Raw genomic sequence first — 17,059 nt, forward strand, 5'->3', positions numbered from 1 at the left:
GCATGGCTTGCTAAGCGGTGCCATGTCCACACCGGGGATCCGAACTGGTGAAACCCGGGCCGCCGAGAATTGAACGTGCGAACTTAACAGCTGTGCCACCGGGCCGGCCCCAAGACTTCAAAGTTCTTAATTACTAACCTAAAGGTTCTCAAATATTTGAGTCTGAGGATCCCATATGATCTTAAAAATGGAATATCTCAAAGAATTCTGTTTGTGCAGGTTATAGCTATAGCTATTTACCATAATGGAAATCAAGACCAAGAAACTTAAAAGATTTAAAAAGAACAAAAACTCATCACATGTTAACATAAATATTTTTATTAAAAGTAATTATTTTTGAAAACAAAAAAACTAGAAGAGTGGCATTGTTTTACAATTTTGCAAATCTCTTTTATGTCTGACTTAATAGAAGACAGCTGGATTCTGATGCCTGCTTCTTCATTCAATACGTTGCTGTGGTTGAAGTATATTGAAAAAAGCTGGCCTCATACAGACACGCCGTCGGAAAAGAAACTCCATGAACGTCCCCCCTGAAAGGGTTTCGGGCACTACGAGGAGTCTTTAGACCACACTTTGAGAACCATGCAGTAGACTATACTGCCTCTCAGTTAAAGACTCTACATAACCATTGAATTAGTGCTAGAACCGGCAGTTCCTTCCATGGCCAAGTCATTTTAAACAAACTGCAAATTGTGGCGGTGGCGAAGGAAACTTGAATTTCTTCTGTTAATTCAGTTTTAAGCGACACCAATTTTCAACTTAAGTTCATAAATTATGCTCTTGCCGGCCAAGATTGCATATTGGATTTTTTCATGTTTACTTTTCTAAACTAAGAAGAGAAAACACCATCATACACAAAGTTAACATTTATATAGCGGTTTTACAGTTTACAAAGCCAGTTTTTGTCCCCCACATGATGCCAATTAGTCCTCAGAAGCCACTTTATAGCGAAGGAAAGCTTGGAGCAGAGAGGTGACCTGCCCGAGACTGCCATCAGTAACCAGGCTGTGGACCAGCTTCCTCCTGACCAAGCGAGTCGCTCGCAGGACAACTCTGCTCTGGCTCTACGAGCAAACATCTCACTTTCAAAAGCTGGCTTTCCAACCCAGGAGAAGGGGACCCTCTATTTATGGTCACTTTTCTCACATACACAAGAGACAGCATCTGTTCTAGAATCCAACTGGATTTTATTTGACACAGGATACAATATGGCTGCAGGAATCGCAAACTGAAAAGACAAAGCAGAAAAGACACGGTTCTAACTAACTTATAACTAACAAGAAGGCAACTCACTAAATGAATAACAAAAGGGTTGAGCTTGATGGAAGAATTCTCCTTTTCTAGTGCCCATACCTGAAAAATAAAGTAAATCACTTTATTAGTGCCTTAGTAATTTCCTGTTTGAGACCATAAAACCTGCTGAAACATATGAGCAAATTTAATCAAACTTTAAAAGATGTAAGTGACCACAGTGTGCTCCGAGACTGGGTTATGACACTGGCCTCTCCCCCTTTCATCTTATCATCCTTTGTAACATCTTATCTACTACCCAATTCTAAGTGACAGTCCCTCCCTGGGACCCAACCATACCCACCGGACTCTCCTTCCAGTTGCCAGACAGATGCTGGGCAGTATGAGGGAGGTGAGAGGAAATGTCAGAGCTGGTGGTTGGGAAAGGGAGCTCCATCTGTCGGCTCCAGTCAGCGGCTCAGACGCAGTTCGAGCTCTCAGCCTCCCCTACCTATTTCTACCTGAACTCCAGGACTCAGGCAAGTTGGGGGTGAGGCAAATACAGAGAACAGTAATCAGCCCTCAATTCCAAAACCTATCACCAGTTCCACTTACAGCCCTGCTTACATTCACCGTAACAGCAAGACAACTGTGGAGAAACGAGGTATGGATTTCAGGTGGTTTCTGATGTTCCCAGAAGCCAAAATTTGGCTCTAACAAGATTATAAAAATAAACAAGGCCAGGAAATTTCTTCCACATATAAAAAAGATTTCTTGAACACAAAATCCTTCATTATTATCTTACTTAATCTTTTGTCCAGGTACTTTTGGGGCAGTTAGCCTCCGATTAAAATACTCTGTTATAGGGATGGAAAGCGGGGCACTAGAACTCTGGATCACTGCCTCAGTCATCCTATAAGCACTTCTCATAGGGAATCCACTTGAATGTTGTCTAAAACATTCCACACAGGGGAGAGCTCCAGAGTGTTAGGGGGCTGCAGAACCACCCAGAAGTTGTCTACCAGAGTAAAGAATGCTGTAATTTGTTCCTTACGAATTTGTTTCCCAATACGCTGACAAACACCGCCTGGCAAAGTCACCGGGTGGATAAAGCGGTAGTGACAAAGTCCAGCAGGAGGAATTCCTCACACCCCCAACTTCTTAGGCTCAGCCCTGGGCATATTTAAAGGGCAACACGAGACAGTGTTGGTCCCAAACGGAACCCTGAGCCTGCTCTAGGGCAGGGCCAATTACAAAGAACTCGCGGGAACTTAGAAAACTGCTTCTGCCTTGACATGGATTCCTGTCATGGTTCCACTCAGAGAGCAAGCTCCCCAGGGAAGGGAAGGCCAGTCTCACGTTTTTCTCTCTCACACATTACTTAGCAGACATTTTGTTGAATGGTGCACAATGCTGGGAGTTAGGTACTGAGTATTGGCAGGTTTCTTAAAAAATGAACATGTATTTGATGAGACTCCAAAATTCTTTACCAAAATAACCAAGTTTAAAAGCAAAATAACTGTACCAATAAGGGATTTATTTCAGAAACTAAAGAACACGATTTTTTGTTTTTTTAAACCTAAGAATATCCTATTAATCAACACATATTTAAATAAAAATCTTCCTTCCCATAAAAAATTTGATAAAGAAAATGACCAAGAATTCAACAGATAAAAAAAGGGTGTTTCATAGAAAAATATGAGGCATAAAAACGTATGAAAATAGCCCAACCTCACTCAAAATTCAAAAAATGCAACTAATTTTCACCTATCAGAGTAGCTAAGATGGAAAAGTTTGATAATGGAGCCTTGGCAAGAAATGAAGAAAGGGCCATTCTGCCTTGCTGTTCAGAGGGAGTATAAATTAATACATATTCTTGGGAAAGGAAAATCTGACACTATCAAAAATAAAAATGTTCACTTTTTTTCTTTTTGGTGAGCGAGATTGGGCCTGAGCTAACATCTGTTGCCAATCTTCCTCTTTTTGCTTGAGGAAGATTCTTGCTGAGCTAACATCTGTGTCAATCTTCCTCTACGTTGTATGTGGGACGCTGCCACAGCATGCCCTGACAAGCGATGTGTAGGTTGGTGCCCAGGATCTGAAACTGTGAACCCCAGGCTGCTGAAGTGGAGCACACAAACTTAACCACTATGCCACCAGGCCAGCCCCAAAAGTGTACATACTCTTTATCCAGAAATTCCTCTTTCAGGAATTACTGCTATAGATATACTTGCACATATGCACAAAGGTTCATGTATAAGGATGTTCACCCCAACACAGTTTTTAACAGGGAAAAACTGGAAACTGACATGTCTATCAACAGGGACAGATTAAATAAATTATGGTACATCTCCATAAAAAATACTCTGCAACAATTAAAAAGGAGGTAGTTTGATATATGTGGATATGGAAAATCTCTAAAGGTATGAAATGAAAAAGTAAGGTGAACTACTCTATAGGACGCTCATATTTATGTTCAGAAAAAAATTATATATATACACATATATACACACATGCACCCATATATGTGCAATGACATATAAAGAGACAGTCAAGAAAGCTACTAAGAAGCTGTTGTTGACGGTTACCTCCAGAAGTGAGAGTAGGAGACTAACATGGGAGACTCATTTCTTTGGTATATCTTTTTATTTGAGGAAGACTGGCCCTGAGCTAACATCCGCGACCATCTTCCTCTATTTTATATGTGGGACGCCTGCCAAAGCATGGCTTGCCAAGTGATGCGTAGGTCCACACCCGGGATCCGAACCCACAAACCCCAGGCCTCCGAAGAGGAACATGTGAACTTAACCATTGCACTACTGGGCTGGCCCCTGGTATACCTTTTTGACTATTTGAATTTTAAAAATTTACTATATGTTTTATTTACATAATAATAATTCAGTTGAGATAACTATAAATGCTCTATCAGAATTAGTCGGCCTGAGATAAACCAAGGAGACATGATAGGTGGATATAATTCTAGCCCAAAGCAAAGATACCTGACATTGTTAGCCTATAGAGGCTTATTATGGATTTTGGAAATATTTAATAGTTTGTAGATTTTCTACTTTCATAGACCCCAGACAGTTGGGAAACTCTAGGCTGCAAACCTCTAAAGTTGGCCACGACTTTATGCATTTTCTAGATAGGTGAGTCCTTGTTTAATTAATCAAAAACTAGTTTATAAAACAAGGCACGTTCTGTGTCTCCATGTTCCAAGACTATGCACTCTCCAGCTGGAGGCAAGTCAGAGAATGGCACCGATCACAAAACCCAGTCTTACGTCAGAACAGCCAGACACCTACTTTTGGAATTCCCACTCTCTGTTGTCCAACGGACACACCTGCCGTGTTTTGAGCCAGCGAGAGATGCAGTGGAAGTGAAAAGCATGCTGAAAGAAAAGATACGTTTTATTAAAATTGACTCTGCAGGCTCAGCCATCTACTGACAGTATGTCTCCAGGGCAGTGGAGTGGTTACACAGAGAACAACGGGAGACAACAGGAGAGGCAAAAGGTCAACAACTGATCACACCTTGGTCAGGGACAAGGATTCTTCCAAGGAAACATTTGTTGGAAGTGTCGTCAGCACTAAGGGAAGAAAGTCTTTAGGAAGCGTGAGGTCGGTTCTGGCAGGGAGCTCTCCCCTCTCTTAAGGGAAGATGCAATGTGGCTCCTGGTCCGATTCGGCCTGTAAGGGAGTGCTTCTACTTTCCCTGGACACATGCCCTTAATCACACGCAGATTTCAAACTTCCCATTCTTGGTTCCCAACTGCCCTCCCCCAATCCTTGGAGAACGGGAACCCCTGGAGAAGAGCCTCCTCAGCCCTTGGTGGTGCACTGGCACTGCCACCCACCCAGAGTTGAGACAGGCACTTCCCCAACCTTCCCACACCCAGCTCAACTCTGTTCAAAGGACTTAATCTCCAGATTTGTTCAAAGACGTCTTGCTATTACAAGAGAACAGTACTCAGTAAGCCTTTAATGGGTGAGGGACTTTATCTTAAAAATGAATGAGATAAAAAATTAGGGTAAAAGGAAGTATCACGACGGGCAAACCGCACACAAGCAGCTGAAAGAGCATCAAAGGGCTTATTTCATGAGCAAGAGAGGAGGTAAAAGGCAAGAGTCCCAAGAACACTGGTAACTGACAGGGAGCTAGGAGCTGGCTTGCAGATTTGGGGAAAGGAAAGCCTGTGTTTGGTTTCCCGACATGACTTAATGACATGCGATGCGAATCACAATAGCTCTGCAATATGTTTATTCTCCTCCCCCTGCTCGTATGAGGAGAGTATTAAGACAGAAGCAGAGAGTGTTCCCCCTCATCTAATCTGCGATGGGTGGTGGAGGTGGGGACAGGGGAGAAACGCTGACACCCCAACCAAACTATGAAAGTTTTTGCAAGCTTGGTTTAATAACAGCCTTGAAATTCAGTCAGTATGTCTCCCAAAACATGCATGGAACTGAAAGAAGAATCATGGTGTGGACTGTTACCTTGCGAACTGTCTTTTGAGAAAGACAAAAACAGAATTCAGTAATGAAGAGTGGAATCCACAGCTAACACACTATCGCCTCTCAACAGGACAAACATCCTCCCAGCATGTGGAAGACCCCTCTCCTGTTGACTCTCAGGCAACTCACAGTGAAAGAGAGAAAAACAAAACTTCCCAGAGGCAGAAAGCTCAGGCAGTTTTCTCACTCACCAGGGGGTGGGGACAGGTTCACTTAAGCGTATTCAAGGTACCCTTCTTCACTGCCCCCCAAGCCCATTGGGCGCTCCGCAGCAGCACCGGGTCTTTGTGTACCCTAACTACCTCCGAAGATGGAGGGAAAGAGGGGCTGCAGACAAGGCTGCAGGACAGGTGACAGCATCCCTGACACTCCTGACCCCCACTTTCCTCCCGTTAATAATCTAAGTTACATTATTGGGTCTATCTAGCAGTCTCAGAGCACCCTGACGAGTGCCGTCCAGTTCACAGAAGACGTTAACACGTGTTACCTCATCTGAGCCGCACGGCAAGCCTGGCAAGCAAGCACGACAGGTATCATCATCTTCACTGTATAGACAGGAAACTGAAACCCAGACAAGGTAAGTGACTCGCCTAGTTCATGGAGCTGGTTAGCAAAAGACCCAAAACGAGACCTGGGACTAGTCCAAAGGTTTGTGCCACACCACGCCAGCTCTTCTTTATGGTGGGCTCTCGGAGGTAGTCTCTCCTTAGCCAAATTTAAAGGAAAGTTCACTCCCTTTTCTTCCACCACAGAGTAACACGGGTCTTAGGACATGCCTGAATGCCAGGGAGAGCAAACAGCCCGACATATTTTATTTCTTTATCCCCATAAATGACAAAAGCTGGCCCTTGGCCAATACGTGCTACTGTGAAACTGCCCAAAGGGCCCTGACGGAATCAGGAAGGCGCACCCCAGCGTGGGAGGGAAGAGCGCCTCAGCCCGATGGGGCAGGTACTGATAGCTACTATCTCCCCAGTAAGCACCACCCACCCCCCAAATTTGTATTTATGCATATTTATTTTAAAAAGCCCTTACGTCTACTATGCGCCAGGAGGTACTGCAAGCACTTTTAAACAAAATCATTTCATCCTGATTACAGCTCCATGCAGTCTACCGTCAGCCCTATTTCACACGAGGGGACCTGGAATTAGGGATGTGAAATCCCTTGCCCAAAGTCACTCAGAAAGTCAGTCACAGAGACAGGGAATGGTGGGCCGACCCCAGCGCCTCTCAGGCCTGTACCATGTCGGGAGCCGTGAGTCCTCTGTCCCCTTGGCACAGGAGGCCCGGACAGGACAATTTTAGCTCGCGTGACTGGGACTGTAATGCTATAGGATGAATTTTTAACACATGCTAGAAATAACATATTTGACGTTCGTTATCCTTCTCAGCTGTCACACCCTGCAAGGCTGTACATTCAGTCCAATGATGCTGTACAAAACATTTCTGGCAGGAGCCATGTTAAAAACAAACAAAAAAATCCCAACTTAGTACATTTGCCACACTTAAAACACACACACACATTTCTGGCATGCGCCACGTTAAAAAAAAAATTAAAAATCCTAGCTTACTACATTTGCCACACTTAAAACACTCACACACACACACACACACACACACTCTTGAAGACTCAATTTATTCACCAAACTTAGTTCCACAAGACCTCTAGCCTTAAAAAGAAATCTGTTAAGAAGGTAAAGATTTCCATCAACAGGAGAATATTCCAAAGATGGCCACAGACTTAGAAGGTAATTCCCAAAGATGAATCTCCAAAATGTTGCTAAAAGTCCACTTTATAATTAAGACAAACTAGTCCCTCTACAATATCTAATAATTTTTACCCTCTAACAGATGAATAGCACAAAGATTTAAAATCTTTTTTACAATTTGTGTACCTTTTGGGAGAAAGGTGGCCTAGTCATTTTTTTCCTAGTTATTCTCAAGACGGGCAAAGCAGGATAAGTGGTAATGTGTTTATAAGCCATGCTGATAGGGAAAGGTGTTTCCTTACGTTACAGACTCCCCACGCAACGGTGCACTCTTCAGAAGTAGCAGACGCCTGGTTCGCTTGACATTCTATGCCTGTGAGAATAAGAACAAGATGACTGGACCTCAGGAGCAACCACCTTTCCATCTATAGCAGCCCTACCTGCACAATGACACCATGACATGATTGCGGTGGGGTGGGGTGGTGTACACCTGAACAAAATCTCAAGTGGTGCGTTAGTCATAATCGCTTTCTACTGAGCAGGGAAAGGGGTAGAGAGCAGAGGGGTGGGGATGGGGCTCAACAGGAGGCTCTGCAGTGACTTCCTATCCTCGATCAAAGCAGAGCAAGGAAGGAAAAGGCACTTCTTAATCCTGAACGTAACCTGCCTTGTCCAAATGAAAGTGTTTTCTCCTAATTCGGTAAATTTAGTAAATTCCTGAAGCCACCTCAGAACGCTCACTGTTCTGAGACCTGGCGTCTTCTCCCTATTCTTGGTGAGTGCTTCCTCTTAGGCCCTAGGACACCCAGGCTCGCCCACATGAAGGTCTAGCCGGGCACCGAGTTCCAGTTCCTAAAATGGGCGGGCAGACACATGTGAACTGCCACAGAAGCAAAACAAACGAGGGTGCAGAGATCTGTGGCAAACTGTAGGGGATGCCATGTGAAGGCATCAAAACTTGAAAGTTTTTAAAACACTGTCAAACAAAAACAATCTGTTAAGCCAGTGCATTAGAGATTTGGGGCCCACCACATCATGATGCTTATCGCCCGAGGTGATTCCGTCTGGTGAATGGAGCAAATTACTGCAAATGTATCCAAATATCAGTTTCACAGAGGGGGAACAGGGGGGAACCGAAACAGAATGAAAATCTGAGATCGAGAACTGATGAGTAAAGCTCTGTGGGGGATAAATATTCAAAGAGCAAGAATTACCAATGTATAATCTGCTTTCTCTGAAGGTGGTAACTAAGTGGGAGTCTCCCTTCTGAAGAATAAAAGCTTCATGAAGGACTATTTAATAGGAGACAATTACTTCAGACTTCCATAGGTGGAAACAGTGAAATTGTAAGAAAATAATGCTGAGATGTTAATGGGTATATTTGGTCTTAGGGGAAGAGATATACGATAAGGTTTAGGGCTTCTTCCCCCAATCTTCAAAAATATGAAAGGCAAAGGATCTGAAATCACAGAACTTGTTTTTGCTACCCAGATTCACACTACAAAGAGAAGAGCTAGGTTTTTCTTCTGATAAGAGTGGAGAATTAGGGTTTATGCAAGAATGATTAAAAAATTTATTGGGGCTATGAATGCACTACCACATTCAAAGGTATTGCAGAAAAAATAAAATCTGATGTCTTTCAAGTTGGATCCTCTTACTCAGAGGAGGACTGCATATTATGAAATTAGCTAAATATGAGGCACAATTATTATTATTTAAATAAATAACAAAATTGTTTCAAGGTACATTATCACATTTAAACTTGTCTAGGTCTTGGTATTTTTAAGGGACTCTGGCTGTCTATGTCAAGTGCACAGGAGGCTCTTAGTGCTTGAAAAAGCAAATAAAAACCACTTCCATAAACAGAGAATAGGAGCCAAATATATACTTATTCTTTACCAGAAAGTTCCTAATGAACAACAAAAATATATAGGAGGAATAGGATTACAATCTAGAATGCAAGATAAGAAGGGATATGGCATGGAAAATTATTAAATGTGAGTATAAAGTGTTCTCAAATATAACGTTTTCAAGCTTTTGGTGCAGAGAGTACAGGGGTTGAGTCGTTAAACAGGGGAAGGAACTGTTCACGTCAGCCTAGAGCAGACAGACAAGCAGCATATAAAGGTTGCTGTCATACCCACGCAAAGGCAGCTTACTTCAAGGTGATGGATACAGCTTGGGGACTTTTAAACTTCAGTACCCCCAAAGCACTGCTAAGGAAGCAAGAGCTTCATCTCAGAGGAGGACAGATTTCTCACTTTCAACACATTGGTGGACCTGTGGTTCTAGGAAGAGGCTAACTTCTCATGGCCAAAGGCTGGACCTAAGCCCTTCTGAATGTCCTCTTCATCTGGAACAAGATTACTGAGATAACGGAGAAAATAACACCTGCAGAGTGTGTATTTCAGCAACTCTTTAAAGCAAGCAAGAAATGGGGCAACGGAGAATACATATGAAGCTACAGTAGGGGACGGAGCATTAATCTGGACTCAGAAGTGTAAGTCTGCAGACCAACAATGCTTCGTAGGCGAGTCCACCTGGGGCACAGCCCTGGTCACTCTTATTTATTTACAGCTATGTATATAACTATTCATTTAATGCCAGACCAGAATTTATTAGAAATGGCCATTGCTAAACCAATTCTTATTTTCATCTTTTACAAAAAATCTCTTTACAAGAATCATAATCCATTTATTTTTAAAAGGAAGACAAGCCCAGCGCAGCAAACAGACTTCTCTTTAGTGTCTACAATAAACAACAGGGTAGGTTTCCTGAGGGTAAAGACTTGATCTCAGTCATCATTTTATCCCGGTGCCTAGCAAAATGCCCAGGATATAAATATTCACTGAATGAATAAAAGACGTGACTTGAAAATGCTTCCGAAATTCTTTGTTATAGGAGTTCAATATTCTACTACTTCATCTGACATTTAAAACATACGATAAAGCAGGTTTCTAACTGAAAGGCTAAGCTGATCCCTCAAGCGTTCAACTCTAAGAGAAGACACTATATCAGTGGCTTTTGTCTGTCGTGGTCCTCCCAAGAAGTGCATTCTCTTGCATCCAGAGACACAATGACTTCAATATAGAGGTAAAAAAAAAATCAGCGTTATATAAAATAATTAATTATTTACAGAAGACAGCCTCTAGAAAGTACAATTTTCTCTGGGCACAACTCCTTGAGAGAATGCACGGTAAAGAAATTGGCAACACGTAATCAAAGACCCCACCCAAACACATTTAAAACTGCACATGTGTTTTTCTGTGATGAGTTCCTTCTATCCATATTAAACATCATGGTAGCCGCTGATCTGCTTTGACTGTTGCATGAAAAGGTAAACAGTGTCCAACTCAAAGAAACCAAGAGCAATAAACTCCGGACATATGCCATGATTGCTTTCCAACCTCAAATGCTTGATTTGTGTTTCTCGAGTTTCCATGATCAGCCTATTCCCCCATTTTGTGTTTTTATTATTCACTGAGAAAATATTTAGTGAGAACCTACTATGTACTGGACACTATGCTAGATGCTGGGAATACAGCAGTAAATAACATGGACGTGAGAGAACCAACTAAGTGAAATGACTGCTACAAAGGAAACTAGAGGATGTCTTGGGAATACTTAACAGAACGGTCATAGCCTGCGTCTGTGTGTCTAAGCATGGTCAGGGAAGACACCTTTGAGCAGGTTCAAGGTGAGGCCTGAAGACCAACTATGGGTTAGTTCTGCACTGCCCAATAAAGTAGCCACTAGCCACATTTCCAGTGTCTAGTCTGAGATGTGCTGTAAGTGTAAAAACCACTTCAAAGACAGTACAAAAAAAAAGAATGTAAAATATTTCACTTCAAAATATTAATTACATGCTGAAGTGAAAATACTTTGGATACAGTAGGAAAAATAAAATACAAATCATCTGTTTCTTTTTACTTCGTTAATGTGGGTATGGGGAAATTCTAGATTACATACGTGCTCGCATTTATGGCTCACATTTGGATTAGGCAGTGTTTGTTTAGACAAAGGTAGCAGGGAAAAGAGGCAGAGAACATTGCAGGCAGAGGGAACAGTACATGCAAGGGCTCTACAAAAGAGCATGGACACTTCGGGAATGGAAAGAAAGCCAGAGACACTGCCAGAGTGAGCAGGAGAGTGGCTCAAGATGAAGATGGAGAGGGAGCCGAGTGATTTAAAAAGTAAGCGCCTATTGTTTCAATTCTAGAAAGTCGAAAGTTCTTTGCCCCATTTCTGATCTCAATAACAAACCATTTTAGTACCTCAACTGTTCCTGGTGTGGTCATTCTTGCCCCTAGTACTACAAGGATGCTAGGTCAGTCCATCAACAGCTACAGTTGTTGTAATGAAATATGTGGAAATTTAAATGAAAATTCGTTAGTGCAATTAATTGCCTATTTAGATGTTCGCAGTGATGCCCTCTTAACTCTGTCTGGAGCTAACACTGAAAATCCTTCCTTCCTAGGATTTTCTTTATAAATCTTGTCCAGCAAAAACTAGCTCTAGAGAGAATATTTTAGCTCAATTTATTTTCTTTCTTTCACTATTTCTTTCTTTCTTTCTTTTTTTTTTCACAAATGGGGCCTCCCTCTGAGGTCTCCCTGCTGCACCAGCCACGCCTGGCACTCACCAACAGGATGGATCACAGGTGCCCCAAACTTTTTTTTTTAAAAGATTGGCCCTGAGCTAACATCTGTTGCCAATCTTCCTCTTTTTTTCTTCTCCCCACAGCCCCCCACCACATAGTTGTGTATCCCAATTGTAGGTGCTTCTAGTTGAGCTATGTGGGTTGCCGCCTCAGCACAGCCTAATTAGTGGTGCTAGGTCTGCGCCCAGGATCCAAACCAGTGAAACCCTGGGCCGCCCAAGTGGAGTGCAAACTGAACCACTTGGCCAAAGGGCCGGCCCTTCTTTCGATTTCTGCCTTTGAGTCCAGGTATAAGATGGGAAATATAAAGGAATAACCAACAGTGCCTCTGTGTCCATAATTCATTCTAAATGTGGCCTTGCCATCTTTAGATGGTGTAGATTTATTTGAGAGAAAGGTATGCCTCCAGGACATCATAAAAAACTACTCTATTTCAAACATACCAAGGGACTACATGCAGAAGAGCCCAAGTCTTCTGACTATACTTTACATCTCCTCGTGAAGAAGAAAATTGGTCACATCAGGATAGCCACAATCTCTGTAACCTTCTCAACTCCCTCCCATCCTCCTCCAATTACTTACAAAGATCCATAATGTGGTTCCTGCAGATGGCACAGTTATCAACCACAATATCCCAGGCCCAGAGGGCTACTGCATTCCACTGCAAAGAGAAAAAAGACAATGCACTCTACTCTCCTTGTAACACACACACACACACACACTCACACTCTAGGATTTCATGCTGCAGCTGCAATTATCATCTCTTTGACCAGAAGGACCACCAAACAAGAGTTTGGGGATATTACACTACTCTTATTTATTATTTCCAAGGGCAACAGTAGGCTACACATATGCTCACCCATTCTCCGAAGAGTTGAGCATATAAATACAGAAATTAATGAGTCATCTTTTAATTTTATTTTTTCCTACAGATTTAAATAATTTAGTCAGCCATATCAATGGAAGCAAATCAGGAATAATTTGTAAGTGCCTGTTTTAGGTTTAATAAGCACAAACTTGAATTACTGTGCAGGTTCCCCAGACATGTGCAGAAGAGCTCAATTTCTGCATAAATATCTGCTCTTCAAGGCAGCTTTGGAGGCATGAGTGGCGACGTGAGAGCTAGGAACAGAATGAACTAAGATGATGATTGGATCATAAAATGGGTAATCGTGGGATAAGCTGGATAACAAATTACCCGGTATCACTGCAGAGAACAAGGTCATCGCTTGGCTCTTAGAAGATTAATTCACAACAAACTCTAGAATTCACTAGAATTTTGTTTAGTTCCTAACATGAAATAAACTGATGTTCTCAACTTTTACATGCTCAGACTCTTAAATTTAGTTAAAATAATCCCATTGAGAGTTTATTTAAAAGTGGTATTTAAGTAATTGAACCTTCGGGCTTCTGCAATTATAAATAGTCTCAAACTTCTTTTTCATCCACTAATTGGGTGCCACTTCCTAAACCTACATCTCTTTCAAACCCAATTCTCAAAGTCTAGTAACTTCTTCAGCGCTTTTCACACGACAGCTTCTCAACTTGAAGGAAAAAACTACTTCTATTATTCCCCAATATGGCTGCTGGCTCTAATAAGTGAGCATGCAGTGCCCACAATGAAACGCCAAAAAGCACTAGGAGGGAGAATATTGTCAGTGTTCAGCCAGATGTCCCAGGAATAACATTTTTCCTATTTCAGAGTCTTCATTTTGAACATATTTACTTTATCTTAGGTGGGAATCGGCACTTTTCTCCCAGTGTTGGCAAACCACCAAGGCATTTCATGCAAAGAGACACGTTCCACATTTCTGCTTGCCTACTTCCACCAGATCGTTCACAACTAGTACTCAATCCTCGTTAAATGACACAAGATTTGGGTTTACGTTTTCTTTTTAACAAATTCTACCATGCTTTTTTTTTTTTTGGACAGGGGGATTCTGGATATGACCGTGGGACTGGGGCGGCTGTGTGACAAACCAACAGACCTCTCAAAAGAGCCAAGAGTTACACTCGAGACACTAACTCGGGGAGGGCGAGGGCCAAAGAGACGGCTAATGGAGGCCTCGATTAGGTGAGGACCGGGTCGGGGGGACCCCAAGCTAAGGAAAGGGGCGGGGCAAGGAGATCGCCAGCCCGGCTCCTCCGAGACCTCCAATGCGGTAAAACCTCAGCTTCCCAGCTTTCGCCGCACTGCCCCATCCTCCACCCACTGCACCGCTCAGACTCCCCCTTCCACCCACCCCACCCTCTGCTTCCCCACCCCTCCACCACTCCAGTGACAGCTCAAGCGCTTGGCTCCTGCAGCCAAGTCGGAACCCAGCGTATCTCAATAAGCACGTCCGTGATTGGCCCTTCAGCCTCCTAGCGAAACCAATACTGCAAATGACAGTGGGCCGCAGTCACGCCGATCAACCCTAAGACCCGCCCCCCGGCTTCCTTTCGTGGTACCCGGTCCCAGGAACGCCCTGAAATGAAGCCCTTTCCTCTGCGCCTCGCTCATCCTCGGGCCTGCCAGCCAGATCCGCGCCTCTCTAGGTTCCCTGAGGAAGGCGCTGGCGAGACCCGACCTTTTTCACTTCAAAGCGCTTCTTGCCCGCGCCGCTGTTGGTGCCGCTCGGGGTATCCACATCCATCGCTGCCGCCATTTTGGAAACACACGGTCTGTCGGCCGGCCACTGCGCCTGCGCACCAGCGCACGCCTCGTTCCCCGTCCCGCCCCGGCACCTCCTCCCGCACCCCACCCCTTCCAGGCGCGCGAGGGGCAGGCGGGGCGGAGCATGTGGCCACGCCTCTTAAAGGCGCTGGCGCGGGTCCCCCCCCCAACCCCCCGTGGGCTGGGGCGGGGCCGGGCGGGGCCGAGCCGACGTGAGCCAGCCGGGTGGAAACGTACGAGAGGACTCGCTCTTGTCGCCCTCCCCGGGGAAGCCCCCGGCCGCGCTCGCTCAGCTGGGGCGGCGGCTGCTTCCTTCGCCTCGGCCGCGACCTGCCGCCCCGGCCCCGCCCCGCCGCGTTCCGCCGGGGAGGGGGCGAGGGTGGGTGCCTCGCCTCCTGCGGCCGAAACCCCAGACCCTACACTGGCTTTTCGCAGATCCCGACCCGCTTCCGAGGTGCAGCAGCGTCCTGGGGAGGCTTGGGACCGGGGCCCAGGCCCCGTCTGGTTTCCTGAATCCGATTCGACGGGGATTCGACGGGGAGGCAGGAGCTCCCCAATGTCCTCGCCACGGCCAGGCTGAACAGGCAGGCATTCTCCAGCCCTGCATTCGCCTGGAATAAGTAGAGGAGGCTTGGGAGATGCCATCTCCAGGCCGCCCCAAATACCAGTCCGTCCTAGAATGGCCTTTGGTTAAGGTACACGATTTCAACTTCACGCACGTTCCCCGCTGAGCACACATTCCCCGTTCCTCAAGTGGTCATCTAACTGTGGGGTTTTTTCTCCCTAATTTCCTCGTCTTCCAGCTCCTTGTGCTATAGTCACATCTGCAGTCGCTTTACTTCTTGAATTTGTGTGAGGCGTTACTCGTCATTCCTTCCCAGCCAAAGCTCCGGTACTTTATGTCACCCTCCCATCTCTAGACCAGGGCCCCCTTTTGCGTCTCTCACCTTGCAGAGGTATAACTCAGCTAGAGCATCGTTATTATTATTTTTTGCTGAGGAAAAGTGGCCCTGAGCTAACATCTGTTGCCAAGATTTTTCTATTTTGTATGTGGGTGTCCCCACTGCGTGGCCACTGACAGGCAAGTGGTGTAGGTACACGCCAGGAACTGAACCCGAACCTGGGCTGCCCGCCCAGTCGGTGTGCGCCAAACTTACCCACTGGGCCACTGGGGTCAGCCCCCTAGATCACTCTTAAATCTTGTATTGGCCTATTTAAAATCTCATATTTTCTCTTAAAAGAAAATCGGAGAGTGATGGAGTCTAACGCCGTTGATAAACCAGAACTTCGATATGTTTCCTTGTCTTAGTCATAAACAAGAACAACAAATCCGTGAAAACACCACCACAGCTTTCACCCCACTTGGAAAGAAAAAAGTTGTGTGAAACCTTCAAGCGTTATAGGAACCCTACAAAGTTTTTCTTAGCCCAAGTTTTGTTAAATTAATGATTCCGTGTTAAGATTTCTGACATCTAATTTCGTGTGTTTCTACAAGAATACTAGAAACCCATAGTAAATTAAGTTAGTGAGGGCATATTTATTCATTCAACAAATTCATTGAGTGTGTACCAAGTCCTGTTATAAATAGGAGAGACACAGTGATGGAGTCAAACTCCTAATAGGGAAATAATGTGTAAGTCAATAAATACATCAGAAAAATCTCAGATATCAAGTGCTATGAAGCAGACAAACAAGCTTGTGAGATTGAGGGGAGATGGAAGCAACATTAAATTGGGTGATTCGGTGAGGCCTCTGTGAGAAGTGACAGTTCAGCTAAAGTCCTTACCAGGGCCTGAGAGTCCTGTGTGCTCTGTAATCCATTCATTTTACTATGCTTTTCTTCTTCTTTTTTTTAATAGTACATGTACCTTCTAACACATTTTTTCATTTACTCATTTGTTAGATTTATTGTTTTTTGTGTGTCCTCACCAAGAGAGGGGATTTTTGATTGTGGTGTTTATTGGTAACAAAGACTCCTGGAACAGTGCCCAGTCGGTTGCAGGTGCTCAGGCTGTGTTGAATGAAGGAATCTGAAGCTTGTTGAGCAGGGGATGTGCGGTAAGAGATGTTGGATAGGCAGGCAGGGGCCAGATCAGGTAAGGATTTCACTGCAGATGTTGAGAGAAGGTATTGGAGGGATAAAGTAGGGGAGGGGACTACCAGTGACATAACTGAAGTTTTAAAAAATGTTTAAGCTTTTCATTTTTCATTTTCATTTTTCATTCAGTTGAATATATATATATTATTTTCCTTAAAACTTCATGTGTTCTAGGTGTTTGCCGAATTTCCTGTT

General features: G+C 44.1%; 1 protein-coding gene across 3 annotated transcripts; it reads right to left on the reverse strand.

Moving 5' to 3' along the window:
- Positions 1 to 302: 302 nt before the first annotated feature.
- Positions 303 to 15,106, reverse strand: RBX1 (ring-box 1). Of its 3 annotated transcripts, XM_014858991.3 has the most exons (5): positions 14,681 to 15,106; positions 12,693 to 12,771; positions 7,753 to 7,823; positions 4,536 to 4,621; positions 1,166 to 1,353 (listed from the first exon to the last, which is right to left on the reverse strand). In XM_014858991.3, exons 1-5 carry the CDS (start codon positions 14,756 to 14,758, stop codon positions 1,341 to 1,343), a joined length of 327 nt encoding a protein of 108 aa, XP_014714477.1. In that variant the 5' UTR covers positions 14,759 to 15,106; the 3' UTR covers positions 1,166 to 1,340. The 3 variants fall into 3 exon arrangements, with proteins under 3 accessions (XP_044635125.1, XP_044635129.1, XP_014714477.1); XM_044779190.2 differs by lacking the exon at positions 7,753 to 7,823 and having other exon boundaries at positions 303 to 1,353; positions 14,681 to 14,838; XM_044779194.2 differs by lacking the exon at positions 4,536 to 4,621 and having other exon boundaries at positions 303 to 1,353; positions 14,681 to 14,838.
- Positions 15,107 to 17,059: the final 1,953 nt, after the last annotated feature.

Source organism: Equus asinus, chromosome 4, assembly GCF_041296235.1.
Source record: "Equus asinus isolate D_3611 breed Donkey chromosome 4, EquAss-T2T_v2, whole genome shotgun sequence".
NCBI lineage: Eukaryota > Metazoa > Chordata > Mammalia > Perissodactyla > Equidae > Equus > Equus asinus.